General features: G+C 56.2%; 1 protein-coding gene across 2 annotated transcripts in view; it reads right to left on the bottom strand.

Moving 5' to 3' along the window:
• KCNH2 (potassium voltage-gated channel subfamily H member 2) overlaps nt 1–14,765 on the bottom strand; it is a 114,980-nt gene extending 100,215 nt beyond the window's left edge. For both annotated transcript variants that reach the window (XM_084859693.1, XM_084859694.1), the window contains exons 1-2: nt 14,556–14,765; nt 3,928–4,158 (exon numbers count right to left, since the gene is read on the bottom strand). In XM_084859693.1, the coding sequence (XP_084715819.1) occupies nt 3,928–4,158; nt 14,556–14,631 (307 nt within the window). In that variant the 5' untranslated portion in view covers nt 14,632–14,765. The remainder of the gene's footprint in view (nt 1–3,927; nt 4,159–14,555) is intronic.
• Between the last annotated feature and the right edge of the window lie 950 nt (nt 14,766–15,715).

The raw sequence follows: 15,715 nt of genomic DNA, 5'->3' as shown, positions 1-15,715 counted from the left end.
ACAAGAAATAAGCAAGAGGGAGCCTGATGGGGCCACATGCACGTATGTCCGGTGTGGAGAAAGGGCACAGGGAGGCATTTCTCTCCCTCTCTCACAATACCAGAAACCAAAGGGGTCCCCCCATGAAGCTGAATGGGGAGGGGGCGGGGGGAGATTCAGGACAGACAAGAGAAAGGACTTCTTCACATAGGACAAAGTGAAACTATGGAATTCTCTGTTACAAGATGTGGCAATAGTTACTAGCCCAAATGAATTCTTAAAGAATACAACAAATTCATGGGAAAGAGGTCCATCTGCTTAGCTACCCAGATCACTAGCTAGCCCTGCCTAGCCACCACGACCCTCCCTCCTGCAAGTTCCTCCACCCCCCCCCCCCGCAGCACAATCCCAAATGTTCCTCTGCACTGTAATGGGCAGAAAGTGAGTCAAGAGAGCGTGCAACTGTGCGCATGATGCATCAAGCCCAGGGAGAGGCCAGAAAGAAATGTTTCCAAAATCAGTCAGCCTTGCAAGGAACAGGCAAAGGCCTTCCATACCACCAACGGTCTGCCACGAGGATTGCTTGCTTGCATTTATATCCCGCCTTTTTTCCTCTTGCAAGGAACTCAATGCGGCGTACATAATCCTCCTCCTCTCCATTTTATCTTCACAACAACAGCCCTGTGAGGTGGGTTGGGCCGAGAGTCTGCGAGTGGCCCAAAGTCACCCAGTGAGCTTCCATGGCCGAGCGGGGACTAGAACCCGGATCTCCCGGCTCCCAGTCCAACACTCTCGCCACTACGCCGCGCTGGCTCTGGATCCTGCCAGCCCTCTGAGCATTTGACAAGAAAATCTCTCTCACTTTCACTGCCCATACTGCCAAGGGCTAGAAGGCCCCAGGTGCCACAGGGGCTCCTGGATGTTTTCTTCTGGCTCCTAGACATATGGAAACTCTCCCCAGTCCTCTAGAGGGCTGAAGCCCTGACCTGCAGTGGGGATCCCGAAATGCCGGAGCCGTGAGCCTGGAGAGGCGCTGCACAGGCAGAGTCCACCTAGCCCTGTTTTGCCTGATCTGACTGGCAGCGTCCCTCCAAGGACACTTCCCAGCTGGCCTGGCTGGAACGCTGCCTGGGGCCACGGCTGGGACTTCAAGCATGCAAAGCCTGCACTCTTCCACAGGACTCTGGCCTCCCCTCATGCTGGTGGGGCCTAAGAATTTGAAATATTTCTTCTAGCTAGGAAAGAGACTTCTGGTGCTCCTGTTAACAGGCATCCTTGATAGGTTCTGGTTGCCTGCCCAAGTCCCAGGAATGCTGCATTTTTAAATAAACCATCTATCATATCAAAATCAAGCCAGCCATTATGCACATTTACTGTGCCATAGATTTGAACATTCTTGTTGTCATGGCCCAGAGGCCTGGCTCTAGAGTTCCAGAGTCCTGGAGTCAGAGGGGGCCATGGAGGCCTGCTCAGTGCAGGAATCCAGTTTAAAGCATCCCTGATAGACAGCTGTCCAGAAGGCAGTGAGGCTGGGTGCTTGCTGGGCCCTTGAAGTCACCAGTACCCCCTCACCACTCTCACAGGACACCTCAGAAGCTCAAAGGTGCAGAGAGAGGGGGCAGGGGAGAGAGAGAGAGAGAGACTTAGTTCTCTGCTTTCCTCCCCACTTGCCCCATTGGAAGTACCAAGCTTGTGGGCCCGCAAAATCCTAGCACCACGACCTCACTTTCAAAATACTACTCAAATGTTCAGAATTTCAGAACTCAATACATGCCAACTGTGGTGAGAGAAGCAGTTCCTAGGTAAGACAGGTGATTGCTGTTTTGTTTTTTGTTTTGTTTACCAACAGCAGTGGTACAGGAAAACAAACACTTTGTGCACAGATTCAGTACATAGCAGAAACTGGTCCTTATGGCTGTAAGCACTGCCAGGTGAATCTCAGAAACCAGAGTGACCAAGCAGGATTCCTCGGACTGGGCAAAAGAGGCCCAGCACCCTGCATAGTCCCGTGTGCCTCCACCACTGCTTCCAGAGCAACGCACGTTGTGCAAAATAAGCAAAAAGCCACAGAGCAGGGACAGAGGCCCTGCTTTGCATGGAAACAGTCCCAGGTTCAGTTCCTGACATCTCCAGATGGCAAAACTCCTGCCTGAAAGCCTGAAAGGAGAGCTACTGCTGCCAGTCAGTGTCGACAGAACTGGGCTAGCTGTAGAGATGGTCTGACTTGGTGGATGGCAGCATCCCGTTTCCTCCTATATCCTTGGCCGCTTCCAGACAGGTAAACTGTAGTGCCAACCAATAATGGCTCTTCCATTGTAAGCAGAATTGCAATTGACTTGCCACTCTCTCAGGAGTATTACACTTCTCCTGTGTGCGCATCCTGCTAGTTCTGTCCATGCCAGTCAGCATGACACAGCTTCTGTGGGTGGGGCCATTTGACGCTCAGCACACATTCACTATGACTCTTGTGGTGGGCATTATTTTAGGACCCTGTTTATTTTTTAAAGTCAGTCTTTAAATTAGCTCTATAATGCTTTTCTGGCTATATTTGTTTTTGAATGAAGGAGGTATAGTTCTGTAACACCATAATGCTATAATGTTAATTTTTGTATTATGGTGTTATAATGCCATAACACTACAATACAATACATGCTAATTTTAAAAAATGTTTTTGTAAAAACTTTCAAGTCACCACTACTTTAGCAACATGGTTAATAGTGGTGAGCAGAAAAAGGATTTAAAATTCCTTTCTTTAAAAAAAAAGTGTGGGGAAGTAACGTTATAGCATTATGGTGTTACAACACTATATTTCTCGTGTGTGTGTGTGTGTGTGTGTGTGTACACACACACACACACACACATAGTATAGTGTTGTCCAAAGAATTGTTTTAGCACTAATTAAAGATTTAAAAGGGTAAACAGGGTCATAAAATGGCACCCGCCACAAGGGTCATAACGAATGAGTGCTGAGCGGGGACAGGGTCACTTTCCCAATACTTCACTGCCCACGTTGACTCCTGCCCCCGATTTTGCAAAGGTGGAAGGGCAGCGCTAGAGGCATGCACGGCTGTGCAGAATGTGCTGCCCTTCCATTCTTCAGGAAAAAGTTGGACTTTCTGTGGTCTGAGAACAGGTGGAAGCACCTTGGGGAAAAACCAGGGTGGCAGTGACTGGATGAGGGCATTGTGTGGTAGCCCCATGAAAAGCGAGTGAATGAATTGTGGCAACTGCATGCTAGATGCCTAGTGTGGAAAGACACTCCCCCGCCCCCGCACTTGCACTGTCAAAAAGCATAGTGGCGGGGGGGCGTTGGATTCACCTCCTGGAGACCTGCCTCCCTCTCATTCACCCTCTTAGCCCTCCCACCACACTTCCCCATTCCCCAGGTGGGGTTTCTCCAAGACAAGACAGCTGGTAGCCCTGGAGTGAGACCCATGCTGCAAAGGGAGCTAGGGAACAGGCCAGCACCCCCACCCCACACAGTCAGAAGACACCCCTCCCGCCGCCCAGCCCCATTCTCTGAACATCTTGTTGGCCTCTGGCGTTGCTGGGGGGCAGGGAGTAAGCGGAGGGGGCGCCCATGGGCGCTGCCCCGTTCAAAGGCTCCCAGGGGCATCTGGGACACCTCAGCTCATCCAGATGGTGAGGGGTCTGGAAACCAAGTCCTATGGGGAGCAGTTGAGATTGCAGGCCATGTTTAGCCCGGAGAAGAAAAGATTAAAGGGAGACATGGCTGGCTGGTCTCCAAACATCGGATGGGCTCTCACGCGGGAGACGGAATGGGCGTGCTCCCTTGCAGAATTCACCCAGGTTGCAAACCATGGCTGATCTTGACACAGTCACTGGGAAACGCTACGGCCGAGGATGACGAGCCCCGGCCAGAGGTACCAGACACCTGAAAGCAGGGCAGCGGGCTGTACAGACGCCAGCCTCGCTGGCGCGCCTTACCGTCTTTCCGATAGAAGCAGATCTCCACCTTGCGTTCCTCCGAGCCCAGCAGGGCCTGCGCGATCTGTGCCACGGAGCTCTTCTGTGTGCGTGGCCCGTACAGGAAGTCGCAGGTGCAGGGCTTCTGCATGACCTCGGCCCGGGTGTAGCCACAGAGGTCACAAAAGCCATCGTTGCAGTAGATGATGGCGCAGTTCTCCACCCGTGCGTTGGCAATGACGAATTTGCGGCCTGAGGCGGAGGAGAGAAGGAAACTGTGAGGCAAACCTTTGCAGAGGGCTCCCTAGCTAGGCTGGTGCGGGCTGCTCTGCCCCGTGCCTACCACTCTGGGTGGACGCCAGCCCACGCCTGGAAACTCTACTGGAGGAGCCGGCGCAGGGTGCTGCGGTGGGGAGGAGGTCTTGTCCTGGGGTGGCCAGCGCCGCATCCCCTCTGCCAGCCATCCACAGCCCCCTCCCCCCATGACTACAGGGGTGGCTACCCAGCCGCCCTAGAGCAGCCACCAATATATGTGCTGACTGGATTCTGACCAACAGGGAAGCGTTAGCTGATGAGGTGGAAGTAGCAGGAACTCTGGGGGAAAGTGACCACGCAGTGTTTGAGCTCTGGGTTCTAAGGAAAACTACAGCTGAGTGTAGCCAAGCACGTGCCTTGGACTTCAGGAAAGCTGATTTTAATAAACTCTGACCAACGGTAGATGGGATTCCATGGCAGGAAAACCTTAAAGGAAGAGGAGTTCAAGAGGGAAGAGGAGTTCCTAAAAAGGAGGCACTAAAGGCACAATCAGAAACATTCCCAATGAGGAAAAAAATGGAAGATAACAGAAGAAGTCAATATGGCTACAGAAGAAGTATAGGCATCATCTGAAAATCAAAAAGGACACATGCAGAGGCAGAAGGAGGGACAAGTCACTAAGGAAGCCTACGAGCGAGTGGATAGCCAGAATTGCAAAGATGGTGACAGGAAGAATAAAGTTCAGAATGAGCTGAGGTTAGTGAGGGAAGCTAAGAATAACAAAAAGGGTTTCTTCAGATATGTTCAAAGTAAGAGGAGGACAAAAGGAGGTAGATCAGCTGCTCAGCAAAAATCATAAAATCATAGAACAGTAGGGTTGGAAGGGGCCTACAAGGCCATCGAATCCAACCCCCTGCTCAGTGCAGGAATCCGAGTCAGAGCATCCCTGACAGATGGCTCTCCAGCCTCGTCTTGAATGCCTCCAGTGTTGGAGAGCCCACCACCTCCCAAGGGAATTGGTTCCATTGTCATATTGCTCTAACAGTCAGGAAGTTTTTCCTGATGTTCAGCTGGAATCTGGCTTCCTGTCACTTGAGCCCATTCTTCCGTGTCCTGCAGTCTGGGATGATCAAGAAGAGATCCTGGCCTTCCTCTCTGTGACAACCTTGCAAGTACTTGAACAGTGCTATCATATCTCCCCTCAGTCTTCTCTTCTCAGGGCTAAACATGCCCAGTTCTTTCAGTTTCTCTTCATAGGGCTTTGTTTCCAGTCCCCTGATCATCATAGAATCATAGAATCATAGAATAGTAGGTTTGGAAGGGGCCTACAAGGCCATCGAGTCCAACCCCCTGCTCAATGCAGGAATCCAAGTCAGAGCATCCCTGACAAATGGCTGTCCAGCCTCGTCTTGAAGGCCTCCAGTGTGGGAGAGCCCACCACCACCCTAGTTAATTGGTCCCATTGTTGTATTGCTCTAACAGTCAGGAAGTTTTTCCTGATGTTCAGCTGGAATCTGGCTTCCTGTAAATTGAGCCCATTATTCCGTGTCCTGCACTCTGGGATGATCAAGAAGAGATCCTGGCCTTCTTCTCTGTGACAACCTTTCAAGTACTTGAAGAGTGCTATCATATCTCCCCTCAGTCTTCTCTTCTCAAGGCTAAACATGCCCAGTTCTTTCAGTCTCTCTTCATAGGGCTTTGTTTCCAGTCCCCTGATCATCTTCGTTGCCCTCCTCTGAACCCTCTCCAGTTTGTCTGCATCCTTCTTAAAGTGTGGTGCCCAGAACTGGACACAGTGCTCCAGATGAGGCCTAACCAGTGCTGAGTAGAGGGGAACTAATACTTCCCGGGATTTGGAAGCAATGCTTCTGTGAATGCAGCCCAAAACAGCATTTGCCTTTTTTGCAGCCACATCACCGTGTTGGCTCATATTCAGCTTGTGATCGACAACAATTCCAAGATCCTTCTCGCTTGTAGTGTTGTTGGGCCATGTATCCCCCATCTTGTAAGTGTACATTTGGTTTCGTTTTCCTAGGTGCAGAACTTGGCATTGATCCCTATTCAATGTCATTCTGTTGTTTTCTGCTCAGCACTCCAGTCTATCCAGATCACTTTGAATTTTGTTTCTGTCTTCCAAAGTATTAGCTATCCTGCCCAATTTTGTGTCATCTGCAAATTTGATCAGCATTCCCTGCACCTCCTCCTCCAAGTCATTCATAAAAATGTGGAAGAGCACAGAGCCCAGGACTGAGCCCTGGATGGCAAAATGCTGATAGGTGACAAGAAAAGGTAAAACTGCTCAACCCCTATTTTGGCTCAGTCTTCTGCTCAAGTGGATCTGTGCCCCCTCTGGCATATTTGACAAACTGGCTAATGGGGTAGGAGTGATCTTGAGGATGATAGGGAGACAGTCAGGGAATGTCTTTCTTTTTAAAGACAGGGACAATTTTTGCCCTCCTCACTTCCTCTGGTACTTCCCCTGTTCTCCAGGTTTTCACAAAGATAATAGATAGAGGTTCTAAGAGTTCGAGTCCCCAGGTCCAGATGAATTACATCCTAGGGTGTTGAAAGAGCTAGTGGATGGAATCTTGGAACCTCTGTCTATTATCTTCGCAAAATCTTGGAGAACAGGTGAAGTTCCAGAGGAGGGAAAAAATTGTCCCTATCTTTAAAAAGGAAGATCCAGGGAACTGTCAATACCTAGGAAGATTCTAGGGAAGATTATGGGCAGGAGGGCACTGTTGGACTCATGCCCACCTTGTGGGTTTCCTGTGGGCAGCTGGTTGGCTACTGTGTGAAGAGAATGCTGGACTACCTGGACCTTGCTCTGGTCCATCATGGCTTTTTAAAGGTACTTAAGTTCTTATAAACACTCAGTCTGTAGGCACCTTGACACGAATGCAGTGATCACTACAAAGCAGCATGGATTTGTCCATAACAAGTCCTGCCAGACTCTTTCTTTCTTTCTTTCTTTCTTTCTTTCTTTCTTTCTTTCTTTCTTTCATTCATTCATTCATTTCATTTCTATACCACCCAATAGCCAAAGCTCTCTGACTAATCTTATTTCATTTTACAGTCAAGTAACTTCCTTAGTAGATCATGGAAATGCTGGGGACATAACATAACCTGACTTCAGCAAGGCATTTGACAAAGTGCCCCATGAAATCCTGATTAGCAAGCTAGTTCAGTGGGAGCTGGATGGCATTGCTACCAGGTGGATCCACAGCGGGGCTGGAGAGCCGTACTCACAGCGTGCTCACCAATGGTCCCTCATCAAACTGGAGAGTGGTATTGAGTGGGGTGCTGCAGGCTTGGTCCTGGGCCCTGTACTCTTCAACATTTTTATTAATGACTTGGAGGAAGAGGTGAAGAAATGCTTATAAAATTTGCAGATGACCCAACATTTTGCAGGGAGAGCTAATACCTTAAAAGTCAGAAACAAAATTCAAAATGATCTTGATAGTTTAGATGACTGGGCAGAAAATAACAGAATGCAATTTAACAGAGACAAGTGCAAAGTTCTCCATTTAGGAAAAAGAAATAAAAAACACAGATATAAGAGGGGCAATAGTACATGTGAAAAGGATCTTGGTGTTCTAGTTGATCACAAGTTGAATACGAGTCAGCGGTGTTATGTGGCTGCAAAAAAGGCAAATGCAATTTTAGGTTGCATCAATAGAAGTATAGTTTCAAAATCAAGGGAAATAATAGTTCCACTCTACTCTGTGCTGGTCATACTACACCTCAAATGCTATGTCCAGTTCTAGACACTACACTTTAAGAAGGATTCAGATAAATTGGAACAAGTTCAGAGAAGGGTAACAAAGATGATCAGAGGACAACAAACTACATCTTATGAGGAAAGATTGAAGGAACCAGGTATGCTTAGCCTAGAGAAGAAAAGAGTGAGGGGAGATATGATAGCACTTTCCAAGTGGCCAAAGGGCTGTCGCACACAAGAGGGCCGCAACCTGTTCTCTATCATCCAAGGCTGTAGGACATGAAATAATGGGCTTAAGTTATAGGTAGGCAGATTCTGGTCGAACCTCAGCCATCTGCCAGGGGTTCTTTGAACTGGATTCCTGCACTGAGCAGAGCACTGAACTAGATGGGCTCGATGGCCCCTTCCAGCACTAGGCTTCTGTGTGTGTGTGTGGGGAGACCGCGGCTGGGAAAGGGCTGATGCGCGTCAGCAGCCACTGCTCCAGCAGCAGCAGCAGTGCAGAAGGGCTGATCTGTTCCAGTTCTCTGGCAACGGAGGATGCCTGGAGCAGCCTCTCGGGCTGGGCTGGGACAGGCCCCAGTCCTCTCATCTGGAGGAGCCTGCGGGCTCTGCCCCCTCACCTGGACAGAACCGGGGCGCCCCATGCCGCTCCAGAGGGTGAAGGCAGCGCTGTGCCTGAGGTAGGGAAGGAGCAGAGTCAGGGGGTGGTGGGTAGGGTGGTGGCTGCAGGGGACTCCTGGAAGCTGCCTCTTGCTGAGCCAGCCACTTGGCCCACCTTGCTCCCTCTTGCCCATGACACCATCCTGGGCAGCAGCTCTCTGGGGCTTCAGGCAAGGGTTTCACACAGCCCGCCCTGCAGGTGCTGCTGGGGATTGAACCTGGGGCCTTCTGCGTGCAAAGCAGGGGCTCCCCCATGGAGCGACAGCCCCCCGTTGTCTCCCAGGCCCTTGTGGGGGACTATGAGATCACTGCCTCTGATGTCAAATTAAACCAGATGAACCACCATCTCCTGTGACTGACCCACTGCACATAAAAGCAATAATCCCTCAGTGCCAAAAAGCCACCCATTTTGCCAGCTTATCCTCCTGCCCTGGCTGCATCTACAGCACTGTAATTGCAGTGAGTCTGTGGATGACTAATTGGTTCTGAATGAACCTGGGTGTGCTGAACACACACTCACACACCCCTTCTCCTAAACCCATTTACATTGACCGGAGGCCCTGAGCTGGAATCCGCTTTCACGGACTGGGCTGCAGCATCTCTTCATGCACTGCAGTGCTGCCCCCCCCCCCCGCCCCCATCGTGCACTTGCACAGCTGAACATGTGTGGCCCACTTGCACTCTGCCTGCCCCCGTAGCATGTCTGGCTGAAAGGGAGGCGTGTGTTTAAGCAGAAGTAGGGCCTGGTGCTCGTCCCCCCCATGTGTCCCAACTGGAGGACCCCACACAGCTGCCATCAATGGGTGCATAGGCTGGGGTGGGGGAAAGCAAGAGTGCCCCTGCTCCCAGTCCACAAGCCTTGGGCACAGCCACCACCCCCCTGTCTGCTAGGCAGAATCAGCCTGTGACTGGAAACATCCCAGGTGCCCCAAACACGGCCCTTCTCCGTGCAGCTCGAGGCTGGGGCTTCTGAGGCTGGAGCCTGTGGAGCAACGTCTCTGGAGAGAAGCCCCCGCCGCCGCCAGGCCAGGGGCAACTTTGGTGCAGGGTCCCCTGAGACGGCACCACATGCCTGGCTTGGCAGGAGGTGCCCAGTCCCAAGCGCAGGGGCCACCCTGGGGCAGCCACAGCCTCGCCGCCTCCCCAGCTCTCTTGCCAGGAGGAACGCCCCCCCCCCGCCAGAGGGAGGCACAGCAGGAGGCCTCTCTGCCAAGCGCAGTGCCAGGCCAGGATGGCGTGCTGGGCTGTGGGTGAGAAGGTGGGAAGAAATGCCATGCTAGAGGAGGGGAGTGAGGGGAGAAGGGGGGCCATGGCAGCATATGCAGGCAGACTCCAAAGGCGAAACCTGGGGTGCAGGCTGGAGGAGCCGGGGAGCCCAGCGTAAGATACTGAGGCACCACACGAACCAGGCCCCCCAGAAAATCTCAGGAAACAGCAAAGGACACACGGCAAGTCTGCGCTTGATATTTTCTTTGTGCGCGCCATTTGTAACCCTTAACCCTTTCCTGGGTACACATTTCACTTTGTTGCTTTTCCAAATTGGACTGAAGTGCTGGGGGCCAATGGGTTAACTCGGGGAAACCTCCTCCCCCCTCCCCCAGGATCAGAAGCCATGGCTCCAGCATTCGTCTTCAGTCCTAGGGCTCAGGAACAGCATATGTGGTGCAACTATAAAGAAGAGGGTGCCCCTGAGCATGTGCAAAGTGGATAAGCATCACCCATCCTCATGTCCCCAGGATTAGAGACAAAGCACCCAAGGCAGAGAGGCTGACTGTGGGTCAGACATCTCTCCATTTTAGAAATGGGGCCGGAGAAGCTTACCACAGGGCCAGGGATGAATCCACACAGCTCTGGGTGCCCTCGAGGTGAGGCCCTGCGACACTGAAGGCAGGCTGCAAGGTGTGTGGTCAGACCCCCACAGCAGCACAAATGGAGCTCTCTCATGGAAGGTTTGGGGAGAAGCACGATCACCCTGGGGTGTCCCCAAAGGCACAAGCTGGTGTAGTTCAGGGACTAAAAAGCTGGACTTGGATCTGGGTTCAAATCTCTCCCCCCCTTTCTCTCTGCCTCAGTAACACATCGGTAAACTGGGAATTACACCAGGAGCAGGGGAGGAGGACGGAGCCACGTGGGACTCCACCGGGTCCATGCCAGGGAGGAGGAGGGCACTGGCTCACCACTCTCCCCCCCCCCGCCCCACCAGGGATGAGCAAAACCCATCAGCATAATCAGTGAAGGATGCTCCAAATACCTGCCACAGCAGCGAGGGAGAAAGAGCCCCTTGGACTTGGTCCATCTGGGCCAGTATTGTCTCTCCAGAGTCTCCAGCAGGGAATGATCTTTTGCTTCCCCATCACCTGTTACCTAGCCCTTCTCCCTGGACACACCAGGGAGCGAACCTGGAAACTTCTCCATGCAAAGCAGGTGCTCAGCCACTGAGCTATGGCCCCTTGCCAAGAATTCCTCGCCATCCAGGCTATCAAGGACTGCAAGGAAAACGGTCTGCCAAAAGAGCCATGGGGTGAACTTGCCCTGGGCAACAGGCAGCGCTCATGCCCAAAGGCCACAGGCTCTCCTTCGAGGCCACACAGGCCAAACCCCAGGGCAGCCAGGGACCTAGAGAGCCAGGAGCACTCCGGCATGCTGGAAGGAGAGGCTGCCACCCAGGCCGCGAAGGGGCCCATGGCACACAGCCAGCCACAGCTCTCTCTCCGCTCCAGGTGAGACGGCTTGACCAAGGGCCAAGGGAGCACTGACCCAAGGCCCCTTGGCACCCTTCCCTCCCTTCCCATATGAGGCCTTAATCACCCCAGCCACGTGGCCCCTCCAGCTGGCATTCGTGAGCCTGGACGGGCAGAGGTCCAGCATGCAGGTGGGAGCCCCAAAGACAACGGCGCAAGTCAGAGTGGCTGGGAAACCTTCCAGGCCTGAGCCATTTCGCCTGCAAAGCAGGTGGCCAGGGCATCCCAGCCTCAAGGTGGAAACACCAGCCTGGATCTACTAGCGAGGCCACCCCCCATCACTGCCCCTCACGTCCCCCCCCCCGGCTCCACTGGACCAGATCGGACTCCCTTCCCAATATCACGCAGGGGCAAAGGGGCAATCCCTTCCCGCAGCGGCTTCTGTCATGGCAGAGCCTCTCAAAAGCATCCTTGCGGCAACAGATGACTCTTCCTGCGGCTCGGACCTGGATCTCTTGCACGTCAACACTCGCGCTGCTCCCTGCACAACTCAGGTGAGAAGGCGCAGGAGGCCCAGCTCTGGACGGCTGCCAGGGCCCAGGCTCCTGCTCAACACACCGCACCGCACAGCACAGCACCGCACAGCACAGCCCCCAGCCCCAGCCCCAGCCCCACCTTGCTAGGACAGACATTCCTTCCCAGCCCAGGAATTTGCAAGAGGGAGAAGAACCCCCAGTGCCTGGAAGAAGGGCATTCTGCACGTGCTCAGAAGAGCTTTCTTTGTCACATCTTCCGAAGGATGAAAGGAGGTCCTGGATCTCCCAACTCCCAGTCCAACACTCTTGCCACTACACCACACTAGCAGAGGCATTTCCCAGCCTCACTATGCGTGGGAGATGCCATGGAGGGGGGCACTGCATTGACTCTGGGCCCTTCTTTTTAATGGACATATGTGCTCTACCACTGAGCTGTGCCCCCCCATCCAAAAAAAGTGAGGCAGGCCCAGTGAGTTCAAGAGGGGCTCTCTCATACCCCAAGCTGGCTCCCTCCCAAGATATCCCCAGAGCCAGCCTTTACCTGGGCTGTTGGACTCTGTGGGCTCTGGCTGAAATTTCGGCCAGAGAAGGAAGGCAGGAGCAGCCAGAACCGGCCGTCAGTCCCCAGGAGAGGAGCCGAGCCTGTGAGCTACAACCCTGCCGGCCTTACCCCACCCCACCCCCAAATCCCGCTCCCCGTTGATGTCCCAGATCTGCTCTCGCCTGTGATGTTTATTCAGCCCGTTTTTCCTCCGTAAAATTCCACTGCCGAAGTATGCGGAGATGGTTATCGACCTCCTCCTCGCGCTTCTCAAGGCCAAACACCCCCAGCGCAAACTGTTCAGCTTTCCCTCGCGCGGCAGGCTCGCTCGCGGCCTTCTCTCTCGCTCTCCCGGGACCCTCTCGTTTGTCTGCCTCGGCCTGAACGCGGCAGAAGAGAGGCCTGGCCGGGGCAGAACAGCCGCTCGCTCTCCAGGAGTCCCGCCCGCCGGCTGAAGGCTGCCGGCCCCGAAGAAGAGGGGCAGGGCGCAGGGCGAGGGCGAGGGCGAGGAAGCGGCGGCTGCGCTGCAGCGATGCCGCACGGAGAGCCGGGCAACGGGAGCGCACTGCAGGGGGAGCGCGCGGAGACGGAGAGAAGCTGCCGCGCGAGCCGCGCCGGCCCTGGCACGGGCTGCCCAGGGACGGCGGAGGAGCTCCGCGGGGGTTTCCACGGAGAGGTCAGCCAAGCATCTGCCAGCCACGGGTGCGTTCGCTCAGGGGAGGGAAATCCGGCCTTGTGGAAGGGCTGCGGGAGGCGGAGGCCCCTTCCAGACCCCGGCCGTGATGCTTCGGGACACAAACGGCACGCGGCCAGAACGACCCGCATGAGAGGCCGCCGGGAGCAAGGATTTTGGCGCGCTCATGTGCTTGCAGACGTGGAAAAATAACACACACCACTCAGACAGGTCACGGTGTCACCTCAGTCTGCGCGGCTTGTTTCTCTCACAGCCTTGTCTGAAACTCTCGTCTCACGAGCTGCACGGCGAGCAGAAGGCGGGAGAGGCAGATGGCAGAAGGGACATTTTGGCAGGGGCCCTGTGCCTTACGAGCCCCTGGCATCATCCCTACAGCGCCCCACCAGCAGCAACGAATAAACACCGGAATAAGCACGTGTGTGCTCTCCCACCCTGCGCAACCCTCCTATGCAGCTTCTTCCCAGATACACAAACGTCGTGAGGCAGGCACACTCCGGGCCCCGCCACTACGCTCACTCTCACACCGTGCCATGTGCTCCTCCACAGCGCTGTTCATCTCCCGAGGGCCCCCAGTGCAACTCTGAGTGTCCTGGCATGGATGTCGGCACACTCGTCATCTCTCCCGCCCCAGCCAGCATCCCCTCTGCCCCCTTCCATGCCCCAGAGACACGTGAGAAGCCCTCCTCTGTCCCCGCTCCGTCACACGCTGACGACTCCTACAACCCAACACAGGCCTGTGTTCTACAGTTACCTCCTGGAGCCTGAGTCACTGGGGGACAGACGGACACGGGGCCCATCGCCACCTGTATGGAGGTCGCTATGGGTCCTTGCAAGCTGGGGGAGCCATGGTCCCAGGGAACCCCTATGTACCCCCCTCCATGCTTAGGGTGTGGACAGGCCACATCCAGCAGGGCAGGATTGGTGGGCAGCCCCATGCTTGTCAGCCGTCTGCAAGCAAGCACCTGCTGGAAGCATGAACACAAGTCCCCAGCGCAGATGAACACACCCTAGTGCCACGTCCCACCTCCCCCAGGCAGACTGTGACTCCATGCACACTCCATACTGGCCAATGTGCAAAACACTGCTGTGATAGACGCACACTTCTCAACACAGATGCGCTTGTTGTCCTTCCCCCACCCCCAAAGGTGCCCAGGAACAATCACAGACACACTTGCTAGTGGGCACATGCTGGAGCCAACTCACGCTCCCTGATGCACTTATGCACCCCCACCCCCACCCCAGGCACAGCACAGTGCACAAGCCACCTCCAGTCCCAGCATACTCAGCACACCCCCTGCCGCTGGGGAGGACCTGGGCATGAGCAACCCTGCAGTCCTGCACAGATCCCCTCACCCCGGCCATGCAACACCCGCGCTCTCGCACTGCGGGGTTCCCCAGTATCCCCCAGGCGCGCCTCCATGCAGGCTCCCAAACCATGAGCGAGGCTCCACTCTGCTCCCCCCTCGCACCCCCCCTTGCCTGGCACGCTCTGGCCCCGCCGGCGCCTGGGGTGCATCCCGGGGCGGCAGCCCCGCCCGCCGGGCGCCACGACACTTACTCTGTCCCTCGAACTTGCGGATGATGGTGTCCAGGAAGGTGTTCTGTGGGGCCACGTGCCCGCGCCGGACAGGCATGCTGTCAGCCCATGGGGGAGCGCCCAGCACGCCTCGCGGTGCGCCGACCACGTCCAAGGAGCGGCCCAGCTCGGGGCCCCCCAGCCCGCGGGCAGCCGCAAGGTCGAGGCGCCGCGGTAGCCTTGGGCCTCTTGCGGCGCGGCCGAAGGGGCGCCCCCCGCCCGCCCAGCTCTCTGGCTCTCCGGGCGGCGGCGGCCGTCAGCGGGCAGCGGGGGCCATCCGAGGCGCCGGCACTGGCGAGGGAATCCGGCCGGCAGCCTCTGCCGGGAGGCGGGGCGGCGGGAGAGCCCGTCGGGCGGGGGCGGCCCGCGGCGCTTCCGAGGAGGAGGAGGAGGAGGCCGCGGCCCGGGGCCGGCGCCGCCTGGGCGCTGTCGACTGCTGCAGGCGGCGCGCTTCCCGCAGGTGCCGGGGCGGAGCAGCCCTTTGGCCTCGCGCTCACGCGCTGCTGCGGGAGGGGCGGCGCGCCAGGGGCTCCTCGGCGTGGCGGCGGAGGCTGCCCAGGCTGGGGCTGGTCGGCCCCCGCCCGGCCAGCTGTCTGCGCGCGCCGGGCGCGCGCCTCGCTCGCTCGACGGGACGGGCCCGGCCCGGCCCGGCCCGGCCCGGCGGCGGCAGCGGCAGCGCCCTTATTTAGGCAAAGGCGAGGGAGGCGGCGGCGGCGGCGGCGGCTGGCGAGAGAAAGCCGAGGGAGGGACCGAGCCAGGCAGCCAGGCAGCGCGGGAGGAGGGGCCACGGCGGCGGGAGGCGGAGGAGGCTGCGCGCGGGGAGCTTGGCGGTGCCGCTCCGGTCGGGCGCGCGGGCCGTGCGATGCCACCGGGCGCGGCTCCGTTGGTCCCGGGCGCGGCGGCGAGGCGCGGCGAGGGTCGGGGGGGGGGGTGAGGTGGGGGGCGGAGGGACAGCCTGGCTGGGGCGGAGCCAAGGCGCGCAGGGCAGCCAGTGGGAGCGCACAGCGCCAGTATGGTGGCGGGGAGGGATGAGGATGGAGATGGGGGGGGCTGCTGGTGGGGCCGAGCCTGAGCTCTGAAACAGGCTTGGAACGTTAAGCGCGGGCTCTGACCCGCAGGACAGGGAAGGGTAGTGGTGGTGA

Source organism: Heloderma suspectum, chromosome 5, assembly GCF_057233095.1.
Source record: "Heloderma suspectum isolate Gila_16-S chromosome 5, 16-S_ref, whole genome shotgun sequence".
In the NCBI taxonomy this organism is placed as follows: Eukaryota; Metazoa; Chordata; class Lepidosauria; order Squamata; family Helodermatidae; genus Heloderma; species Heloderma suspectum.
This window is presented reverse-complemented; position numbering and strand designations above follow the sequence as displayed.